The sequence below is a fragment of the Callionymus lyra genome, chromosome 2 (assembly GCF_982586985.1).
Source record: "Callionymus lyra chromosome 2, fCalLyr1.hap1.1, whole genome shotgun sequence".
Lineage (NCBI taxonomy): Eukaryota > Metazoa > Chordata > Actinopteri > Syngnathiformes > Callionymidae > Callionymus > Callionymus lyra.
In genome coordinates, this window is record NC_141819.1 from 10,090,915 (window position 1) to 10,102,124 (window position 11,210).

The 11,210-nt window shown below is 42.0% G+C and overlaps 2 protein-coding genes across 3 annotated transcripts in view; both read left to right on the forward strand.

Annotated features, from left to right (window-relative positions):
- The window catches only part of mast3b (microtubule associated serine/threonine kinase 3b), a 43,430-nt gene extending 36,362 nt beyond the window's left edge, over window positions 1-7,068 (forward strand). Inside the window, exons 21-27 of one of the 2 annotated variants that reach the window (XM_087783479.1) lie at window positions 354-520; window positions 585-706; window positions 780-980; window positions 1,931-2,157; window positions 2,233-2,355; window positions 2,416-2,552; window positions 3,413-7,068. In XM_087783479.1, the coding sequence (XP_087639605.1) occupies window positions 354-520; window positions 585-706; window positions 780-980; window positions 1,931-2,157; window positions 2,233-2,355; window positions 2,416-2,552; window positions 3,413-4,619 (2,184 nt within the window). In that variant the 3' untranslated portion in view covers window positions 4,620-7,068. Of the gene's footprint in view, window positions 1-353; window positions 521-584; window positions 707-779; window positions 981-1,930; window positions 2,158-2,232; window positions 2,553-3,412 lie in introns of both variants that reach the window. The other variant, XM_087783478.1, reaches the window with a different exon arrangement.
- Window positions 7,069-8,618: 1,550 nt separating this feature from the next.
- Window positions 8,619-11,046, forward strand: ndufa7 (NADH:ubiquinone oxidoreductase subunit A7). The gene is made up of 4 exons (XM_087782506.1): window positions 8,619-8,707; window positions 8,861-8,910; window positions 9,117-9,254; window positions 10,871-11,046. Exons 1-4 carry the CDS (start codon window positions 8,657-8,659, stop codon window positions 10,959-10,961), a joined length of 330 nt encoding a protein of 109 aa, XP_087638632.1. The 5' UTR covers window positions 8,619-8,656; the 3' UTR covers window positions 10,962-11,046.
- The last annotated feature ends 164 nt before the right edge of the window (window positions 11,047-11,210 follow it).

The following is an 11,210-nucleotide window of genomic DNA, read 5'->3' on the forward strand; positions in this document are numbered from 1 at the left end:
GAAAACATTAAACAACAAAATAAGTTAAAAGACAGTCAGACGAAAACTGCTGAAAGACCCCCCAACCTCCAGCCCAGTCTCAACCAGAGACCAAATATGTTCAAGACCCCTGATTAAAGCAGTTTAATTGAGTATTAAGTAGTGATGTATCGATGAAGCTTCGTGAAACAGTGTCATTATCTCCTGAGTCCACTAGATGTCACTCTTTGCTCTATAATCTATTGATTTGAAAAGATATTCTATTGAAACCGCACATCATTTTTAAGCTGAGGGCGCCCCCTACTGTCCTCTGAACAATATAACACATCAACACATCACTAGTTTTTGGCGCTGACTGGTCTTTGCACCTGCAGGTCTACAGCAGCACAGAACACCTGGCCACTCCCTCCAACCTGAGCTTCTCGTCCGACCGGAGCCACAGCGAGGAGAAGGAGGACCGTGGTGAGGCCGGAGGTCCGAGTCCTTCTCCGGTCCCAGCAGAGGGAGTCCTGGATCAGAGACACCCCGGACGCATGGCCAGGTTGTGATCGGCTGCAAAGTGCTCTTGGCTATTGTGGTCTAACCGGTCTGTTCCGGGTTCTCAGCCTCCGCCCTCGAGCCTCGTCCAGCTCCTCCCAGTCGGAGCGCAGCACCAGCCCTCTGGTGATGAGCAGCACCCACAGTCTGGAGACCATGCCCCGCTTCGCCCTGTCCACGGACGACGAAGGTGGATCCATATCCTGAGTCTCACTCTCATTATATTTGGTTCTTTTTTTACCAACTCACTCTTCCGTCCTCAGCTGAGGTCGTGGTTTCCAACCTGCGGAGAATCCGGATCCGCAGCAACAGCACCGGAGGGAAACACTCTTCGCCAAAAGACCCGACGACGCCGCGGCGCTTCGGCAACCAGCTGGAGACGCCGGACAGGCAGCGGCTTCCCAGCGGAGGCAAAGTTCCCAAATCTGCGTCCGTGTCCGCCCTGTCCCTCATCATCACCTCCGGTACTGAACCACTGACATGTTTGTTCTGTAGCAGCTCGACTAGTCAAGGTTTAGATTCATAACCAGAACAATTTTAGTTTTTATAGAGAAACACTTTAACATCAACTTGATAATCTCCTGCATTGCAATTATAATTTTAAAATGATCCTAAATTTAAATTCTAATGCAGGGTCTAGTTCAGGGTCAAGGTGACCCGAAAGTAAATGTGTTTTAGGTATCCTGTGTGTTGTCTCTGGGTCAAGGTATTTGTTTTCAGACATTCAGGTCACATTGACCCTGAGATAACACAAGGGGTTAAGTATTAAATATTTTTCTGTTTTAAAACAAAACTTGCTTTTTGTTGGAAAAAACAACCCAAATTTGACATTTTCACTGAGAATATTTGTCACAATTACCTTTAAAATGTTTTCAACTGTTTTTGTAAATCATGACCAGAGCTGATGATTATGAGAGAAACACTTCTAATAGCTAATATATATAATATATTAATCATAATTATTTTATTAATAATATAGTAGTTGGCTAGTTATAAATCAACAATTGAAATTTCTATTTATTTTTTTACAAGGTTTTGTCTTTTCAATTCAGAATAGAACATATTTAATTTTTCCCTTTTTTCCTTCTATTTTATCTACTTGTTTAATGTATTTTTGTACTACTACATGTGGATTATTTTTATTCAGTTATTTCCATGGAAAATGTTTTTATTTTTATTTACATTGAATTTCTTTTTAATTAAAACTCAATAAATGATTGGTTTGTTTTTTTTACCTTATTGCAGCTTTTTATTCTGCATCATTTCTTTTTATTTTATTTCCAATACAAAGTTAAAGCTCGTTTATTTCTTCTGTAATTTGGATTCAAAATGTACTGCCAATTGATTTTTCATCTGTAACATAAAGTATCAAAATCCTCCTTCAGTTTTTCAAGTTCCCGTTTGATTGTTTCAGACGACCTGCCCGGGGGCCTCCAGCCGAGCCCCATCTCCCCTCGATCCTTGTCCTCCAACCCGTCCTCCCGGGACTCCTCGCCGAACAGGGACCTGTCGCTCAGCCCCGCCAGCCTCAGACCTCCCATCGTCATCCACACGTCGGGGAAGAAGAACGGCTTCACGCTGCAGGCGATCCGCGTCTACATGGGCGACAGCGACGTCTACACGGTTCATCACATGGTGTCGGTGCGTGTGGAGACGAGTCCTCGGGTTCATGAGTCTCAGTCGTTTGATATCGTTTTTGTGTGACGCTTTGTCAAGAGCGTGGTGGAGGAGAGCCCCGCCCACCAGGCCGGTCTTCGCACCGGGGACCTCATCACGCACGTGAACGGAGAGTCGGTCCAGGGTCTGGTTCACACGGAGATGATCGAGCTGCTGCTGAAGGTTCGACTCGCATCAGAGCTTCTTCGGAGCCGTATGTCTGACTGTTTGGACTGGTTGCAGAGCGGAAACAAGGTGATGCTGCAGACCATCGCGCTGGAGAACACGTCCATCAAGGTGGGTCCGTCCAGGAGGACCAAGCACAAGGGCAAGATGGCTCGTCGCAGCAAGAAGAGCAGGAGGAGAGACAACTACGACAGGTGCGTTCTTACGGACCAATCATTATTTGTAAAGCGTCTTTTGTCACACCAGGGTCACAAAGCGCTTAAACAACAGAACAATACACAGTTAAAATATATACTTTAAAAGATCAAGACGATATAAGACACAGAAGTACCAAGAAAGTAAAGAAAAAGCACAAATAAAAATGTCTTACGATGTTTATTGAAGGAGTCAGTAGATCATCAAACACAGAGATGGTTCCAAAGCTTAGGAGCAACAGTCTGGAAGGATTTCTCTCCTCTGGTCCTGAAGCGTGTTCAGGAACCATCAGTAGATTCTGATCCACAGACCTCAGAGCCCGAGCTGGGGAGTAAGGCTGGATCAGATCACTGATGGAAAGTCTGACCATGAATAGATCTGAAAGTAAGAACCAGAATTTTAAAGTAGATCCTGAAAGAAACTGGAAGCCAGTGAAGAGTTTTAAGGATCGAAGAAATGTGAGTTCTTCTACTAGAAGTGCGAGTTTTGTATTAACTGCAGGCGAGACAGATCCTTTCTTGTTTAGACACCAAAATAAACTGTTAGAATAGTCTAAATGAGAAGATGCAAACACATGGATTATAAACTCCAGATCATGAACAGTTTCTGGTCAGTTTTCTGCAGTGTTGAACTAGAGACATGTCTTTGTCAAATACAACACCCAGGTTTCTCAGGCTCAGTTTGACAGACTGACCTAAGTCACCAAAGTACTGACTTAACCCTGGAATTTTGTCATTAGGCGTAATAACCAGTGATGCCTTCACACTTATATAAATTAGGTCAATATTTTGGGGGTGAAACGAAACGAGACAAGACGCCTTCATGTTCATACTAACTAACTGATGTTTGGTTGCTGCAGGCGACGCGGCGTGTTGAAGAAGTTGTCCAAGCAGAGCACGGTGATGCACAGCAGCCGCAGCTTCTCCTCCGGCCTCCACCACTCCGTCTCCTCCAGCGAGAGCCTCCCGGGCTCCCCGACCCACAGCCTCTCCCCGGGACCCTCCACGCCGTGCCGGAGTCCCGGCCCGGACCACCAGGTCCCGGCGGAGCCCAACAACTCCCCGCAGAGCACGTCCCCCTGCTCCAGCTCCCCCAGCTCCCCGGCCGCTCACATCCGGCCCAGCTCCCTCCACGGCCTCGGCTCCAAGCTCAGCACGCAGCGCTACACCAAGGTGGGCCGCCGGAAGTCCACCAGCAACATCCCCCCGTCGCCGCTGGCGTGCAACTCTTCCAATCAGCCCATCTCCCCCCAACGCTCGCCGTCGCCTCTGCCCAGCTTCGCCAAAACGCTTCACGCCTACCACGGGAAAACGCTCTCCCCGCCCACCATCGTGCGACACATCGTGAGACCCCGCAGCGCAGAGCCGCCCAGGTCGCCCTTGCTCAAGAGGGTCCAGTCCGCCGAGAAGCTGTCGGGGGTCTACCACTCCGACAAGAAGCTGTACGCCCCCCGCAGGCACACGCTGGAAGTGCCGTTTTACGGCGAGGCCGACCTGCTGGGAGACCCCGACGGGGACGGCGCCTACGGAGGCGTCTACGACCACGGCCGGCTCGGCGGCTACATCGGGGGTCAGAGGATCTGGGACTCGGGGATGGATCGCTCCGAGCAGCTGGTGGTGATGCGGAAGCTCAACCTGTCGGAGCGAAGGGACTCGTTTAAGAAGCAGGAGGCGGTGCAGGAGGTCAGCTTCGACGAGCCCGAGGAGAAGAGCGGCGGCGGCGGCGGCGCGACCACCAGCACCCCGACGGCGCCCAACACTCAGCAGCAGCAGCAGAGGACCTCCTGGATCCTCACCCGGCCGCAGAGCAGCGAGGAGCTGGAGCTGCAGGTGCCGGCGGTGAGGCGGCTCACCCTGGTGCCTCAGATCGCCGTGCAGGGCTCCACGGAGAGCGAGGAGCAGGACGAGTGGGAGCCGTGTTCGGACGGCGAGGACACGGACGAGAAGACGGAAGCGACGCCGCCGCCGCACGAGGAGACGCTCACCGAGAACGACGAACAAACCTCTTCCTCCGCCGTCGAGTCCAGGCAGGAAACGCACAAAGCTCCGCCGAGGACGACGCACTAAACTTAAGGCACTTTCTCACGACGGCGTCACTTGAATCCCTTTTATTTTTTTTTTAATGTTGTAAATATTTGCTCTCAAGCGTTGTTGGACGTTCTGCTGTTATTTATTACCTTTTGAAGTTCAGAGTTCAGAGAGGAGAGGTCGACATTTTTTTATCCATAGAAATGTTTTTTCGTGTGTCAAACGACTGGGGTTTTTCAAGAAAATTGTATTTTTTTAAATGAACTGTCGACGACCGAAGGACCAAAAGATGCAATTCTTGCAGGATTTTATTCAACAAATCTCTTAGTAAGTTTGATACAGTTTATTTTTTTCATCTCCCAACTCCTGACATGAGCAGGATTTCCTTGTTCGTTCTTAAACACGTTTGGTCCTTTAAAACTTTTTAATTTGTGATGATTCACGTCCGATTTTAATCTCATGAAAACTACAGTTTCTCTACCATTTATATTGAGACTTAATTACAAAACACTAGGGTTTTTTTTTTACAAACCACAAATTCCGACTTTTAAACCTCGTCTTTTAATCGGTTCATTATATTTCTCGTGTGTGTATTACAGGTAAATAGTTACAACAGTACAATAAGCTTAATTAGAAAAACTTCGAATGACAAAGTGGAAGTGATTTTCGGTGTTTTTTGCAACTAACAAAAACCTCAAGTCAGGCAAAGAATTATCATATGAAGTCACTATTTCCGATAAATAAATAACCCTAATGAACGCATATCTAGCTAGAGTAACTATTTAAGGAAGTATATATTAAACATAAAAACTTGAATTTGACGAGTTAAGAGTAGCGATCTGACGAGAATACACAAATATTTCAAGATATTTTATTACGAATCATTTTGGTGAACGATAAACGCGACGTTTTTTGTCCCAAAGAGATGTTTAAACACAAAGCTCTACAGAAATATAGGATTCTTGTTGTGTTTTCTCTCTTAAGTAACTACATTTTTCATTTCTCTTCAGTGTTTTGTTAGTATTTTAAAAGACACAACCAGCGTGTTCCTCATGATAAACGTGTTTACATGTGTGTTGTTGTCGACGTTCCTCCTGTTTATGTCGTTCAGCCCTCGATCTGTAGCACAACTCGACATCTAAAAGTACTTCAAACGTCTTCAACAATCGAACGACAGTCGCGGCTCACGTGACGAACCCCTCGCTCGTCGGAGCCAAGATCGTTTAACATTAAAATAAAATCGAAAAATGCCAAAAGTAGCTTTTTAAAGTGAATATTTTTCTAATATCACAAAAGTCTTCAGGACAGTTTCTTCCACGTGCTTCACGTTTGTTCACCAAAACGTTGTTTTTCGATCGACATGAACGCAAATACTCGATGCTGCATCACAACCAGGAATGGGGTTTTTTTTACGACGACCGTTCCACAGTTTCAGGACGTTCTATCGCAGCCAAACCAAGAAAGAAGGTCGATATCAGTTTTTCTAACAAAAAAAAATTAACAAAAAATATAAATTGTTGTGTATTTTTCCTGAAACTGTAGCTTTTGTATCCGTTGACTCACGCGAGCACGTGATCTGTTCCTACTTACTCAGTCGTGTAGTGATGTTTACATCTGGGAGAAAAGTGCACTATTGTATTTTAACTATTTTTCTTTTAGTAACTGATGCTGCAGAAGGATTCACTTAAAAAAAAAAAAAAAAACAGGGCTCGTTTTAAATAAGGGATCTTTCTATGGAAGGACTATTATATATATATATATATATATATATATATGCATCGAGGCGTCTGACGGGGAAACACGAAGCACAGAAAACGTCTCAGTGAATGTTCGACTTTTGTTCTTGATCAAACTGTTGTGCCTCCTGAAAGTTACACGTCAATCCTCGTATTTTTCTGATCCGTCACAACCCTCGCGTTTTTACTTTGTTTTTTTTGTTTTTTAAAGGATTTGGTTTTCGCAAGAGAAACACAGTTCGGGGGAAACAACACTTTCAAACATCTTCCTGTGTGTCACGACACGAGACGTCTTTAGTCGAAGAGAACAAAAACCAAATTGTTTACAAAAAGGTTGCCATTTGTTGTACAAACATTTATATTCTCTGGCTGTTTTGTTTTTTTATATAAGCTGGTGACTGAAGTTGCATATCAAATATCGTTTTGTACTCTTCAACGGTATCTGGTGAGTTAGCATCACGCTGACGACGCTGTCGGCTTCACGGACCGTGACTTTGGTGCTGCAGATTTGTCGTGTGCACTTGTGTGGACGAATAAACAAGTGGTCCTGATCCGACGGGGGTCCTCGGCTGGTGCTAGCTGACCTCGGATCCGTGTCTGTCCAGTGGTCTCTCCTGTGGACTCTCCAGTGCATGCTGCATGAGACGAACTCACATCTGTAATACTTGATGCTGCATGGTAGACCGGGCGTCGCCCGATACTGTGTCTTCTAGTGGATCAAATAAAGTTTCTATTTCTCTTTGGATAAAAAACATTTTCTCCTGCTTGGATATTTGGACGAGGAAATCATATTTTATGTGACCATAGTTCATTTATGCTCTAAAGTTCAATAATGTGTGTAAAGTAAATGGTTTTTTAATTATTATTTACAACTAACGTGAAAATATTCAGTGTTTTTTCATTTTTGTGTTGCAATTAAACTTCTGGCCGCTAGATGGAAGCATCCTTTATATCCTCCGCAGCTTAAAGAATTGAAATCTTGTGAGACCATGACTAAGGACGAGAGGATACATTTGTCCTATGTTATTTTTGAAGATTTTCTTCAAGATACTTTCCAGCCAACTTTTTTAATTTTTTGTTGCAATTAAATCTCCGACCACTTGTTGGCAGTCATTGCCATAGCATGGCAGCTAAAGGGACAATACAATTCTGAGAGACTGAGGACGAGAGGATACATTTGTCCTATATTATTTTTTTTTAAGATTTTCTTCAAGATACTTTCCGGCCAGCCTGTTTTAATTTTTTGTTGCAATTAAACCTCCGACCACCACATGTCCTCCGCAGCTAAATGAATAATACAATTCTGTGAGACAGAGGATACATTTATCCTATATATATATATATATATTTATATATATATATCAACTCTGGTATTTGTCATTACAGGATATAACATAAAATAATATAAATGTAATGAAAGGATATTAATTAAAATAAAATGGCCTATATATAAATAATAAATACAAATAAAATATATTACATTTAACTAAACAATATTCATGATCCAGACAGTGAACCGGGATGTTCTCGTCCGGTTATGGTTTATATTAATTACACTGTTTATTAAATAATTACTTTTTTCATTACAAATAACATGTAAATATTTCCATTCTGTTTTAATTTTGTTTTGCAATTAAACCTCCGACCACTTGATGGCAACCATTGCCATAGCATGTCTTCCGCAGCTAAAGGAACAATACAATTCTGTGAGACTGAGGACGAGAGGATACGGTCGGCTCCAGCAGCTTTTAAAGGTGATGTTTGGACATATTTTGGTTTGAAAACAAATGAAAGCCGTTACGACTTCGTCAAGAGTCATGTGGTCTGTACATTATGTAACACCAGAGTCAAGTACTCGACAATACTACACATATAATTTTTGTATAGTTGCCCCTGTAGCGTGAAATGTATTGTTTTAATTATTGAAATTAGGATATGAAACTGTATTTTTTTTTAAATATAAAAACATACTACATATTTTTATTCAATTATTCAAATAAATTCAAGTTTTTATTAAACAAATTACTATGAATTATTATTAAATTCAGGCTTTTAAAAAACGAAAATGGTTGAATTCATAAACAAAATATTAAATGCCAAAAAAATAACTAATACAAAAAAATGCAAGTTTCAATTTTAAAATGTTAAAGTCAACACATTTAATATTAAATATTCTGATATATATTTATTATATACTTATAAACTCTGGGTAATCGGGGAAAAAGATGAATTCTAATCGCCTTCCATTTTATAATTAAATCAAGTGGCCACTGGGGGTCAGTGTCGCGTCAGGGATCGAGGCGTCAGAGCCGAAGAAGAGTGTCCTTCACAACAGCAAACATGGCGAGCGCCACCAAAATCGTCCGAAGGATTCGAAACTTTTTCTCAGGGGTGAGTGACGACGTGACGCACGAGTCAGTCGTGGACGAATAAACACATTTACCAGAGAGTTGAATGTATGGAGTCGAAAAAAAGCGCGTTGTTTAGCTAACGTTAGCTTGTTTAGCAGCGAAACAGTTTTAAAAATGACACTTTTCCTTCCAGCATGACCTGCAGGCCAAACTTCAACTGAGATACGGGGAGATCGCGAAAAGGTAAACGTTATAAAAAGTCATATTTTAACACGTAAAAAATGTTCGCCTTCTACGTATGTTCTTATTTCTGTATTTAATTGTGTTTATGTTCGTCTACTATACAAAAGAAAGCGACGGTTATTCCTTAAAATATGATCCAGACATTTCTTCCATGTAAGTTCATTGAGCATCTTGACCTCTGACCTCTGACCTCTTCCCTTCCTCAGGACGCAGCCGCCACCGAAGCTGCCAGGTGGTCCGAGCCACAAGTTCGCTTTCAACTATTATTGCACGAGGGATGGCAGGAGAGAGTCCGGTCCGGCCACCGTGGTCATGTCCAAACAGAAGGCTCTGAGTCCAGGAAGGTAAGACTCGCTTCCTGTCGAAGACGCGTCCTGTTCCTGTCGAGCTTCCTGTGCAGTTGAACATCGCTTTGATGGTCGTCTGTTTAAACCTTATGGGAATCAATGAGCGTCTTTAAAAGTGTTTATTCATTTGTTTGTAACGATAAAGTAGTTCACCTTAATTTAAAATCTATTTTTCTACTCGCCCTAATGTCGACCAAGGGTTGGGATTATTTTCAGAGTAATCTGTTCCTTTTTTTGAGTTATAGATAAAAATGTTTGTTCATTTTAATGTAGCGACTGGAGCTCAGTTGTCTTCGTCTTCATCTTCCTCCAAAAAAGACACTTAAAAACATCCAAATACTTCTGTGACGTCCATCTTGTATTGAAGCCTCGACAAGAGGAACTGTTTGGAAAAAACGTAAATAAATGTATATTTTAAGCTGGTTTGTTGTAGGGATAGACATAATCGGCCGGACCGATAATCGGCATTTTAAGGCATATCGGCATCAGCCTTTTTGATAATCCGACGGCCGATAAGAGATCAATTTTAAACGGGCGCCACTACTCGGTCTCCACTTTTGCCCCATATCTCTGTGACGTTTAATAAAAATATGCTTGAAGTATGGCTGCACGATTAATGGTTAAAAAAAATCACAATCTCATTTCCAAGTGATGACGATTATTAAAAAAATAGTACCGCATTTTGATTGGGGACGTCACGTGCATAAAAACAAGCGCTTCCTTTCCTTCCTCAACAAGTGATAGCGGCAGAGATAACGAGAGCAGTTGAGAGTGTGAAGAGAAATGAAGGAGAAAAGTTGTGTAACACATTTAAATCCTGAAATGGGTTTGTACATAAAATCGAGGTGCAGGTCTGCAGGATTTTCTGCTGGCGTCTCGGGATGTGCGTGCGTGTGTGCGTGCTGGTGGCATGTTTGTGTGTGTGTTATGTGAAAGTGTGTTATCTTTTAACAATCACATAATTCTAATAGTATAAATAAAAATATATTGATGTATATGACAGAGGAACAAGAGCAACTGTGCAAACATGCAAGTCATTTTTATTTTTTAGAGTGTGCAGTAAAAGTCACTAATAAATATATTTTCACTTTTAGCTCGTTTTTGCAGAAGTTTTTTAAGTATTTACCATGAATATAGTACGTCTGTTCATTGTTTTTTGTTCAATGAAGTGCAATAAATATTTATATTGGGGGGGGGGGGTCGTGATCTCAATACTAAGAAAAAAACCCCACCAACTTTATTCTAATTTTGTCCAGAATCGTGCAGCTCTGGCTTAAAGCCATTTAAACAAAGTTAAGTGTTGGGGTTTGTATTACTCAAAAAATTGATTCCAATATATTAACTTTCACTTCAAATGAATATCGGCTCCAAATATCGGTTATTGGCCTCCTTGACTACTAATAATCTGTATCCTTATCGGCCCTGAAAAAAAACATATCAGTAGTGTGTAGTGTAGGGTCTCCATCTCTCAGCTTCCGGTTTACGCTAAAAATAATCTTAAAATATAGATAAAAGTTTATTTTTAGTTCAATTTTCCCTTTAAGTTATGAACGTCAAACATATGATTTTAAAGACGTTCAAGATGATTCACTTTCCTCTTCTTTATTTCTCAGTCAAGCTGCTGAAGTCCCGTCCAAAGCCCCGGTGACCCCCGGAGCCTCCTACCAGCCCCCCTCTCTCTCCACTGACCAGCCCTACCTTTGAGCAACACCTTCAGCATCAATAGTTGCTTCTACACCTTGTTTGCTGGTCATTTCTTTAACTTAACCTGTGAATAAAAATATCTGAATATATACTTTCAATATAATTTTTTGGTTGGAGTGAAAATTATGGTGGATTTAAATTTACATTTATGTAGTAACTGAGTAGTAACGATAAAAACAGAAGCTTATTTATAAATTTAAATCAATAATCTTTTTTTTTTTTTTAACTATAAGTTTTTATATGTATAGC

Bases quoted from the DNA above. Each gene is read 5' to 3' on its own strand.
- ndufa7 (XM_087782506.1), top strand. From the start codon at position 8,657: ATGGCGAGCGCCACCAAAATCGTCCGAAGGATTCGAAACTTTTTCTCA. The intron at 8,708-8,860 runs GTGAGTGACGAC...TTTTCCTTCCAG, and splicing joins TTCGAAACTTTTTCTCAGGG to CATGACCTGCAGGCCAAACT. The intron at 9,255-10,870 runs GTAAGACTCGCT...TTTATTTCTCAG, and splicing joins AAGGCTCTGAGTCCAGGAAG to TCAAGCTGCTGAAGTCCCGT.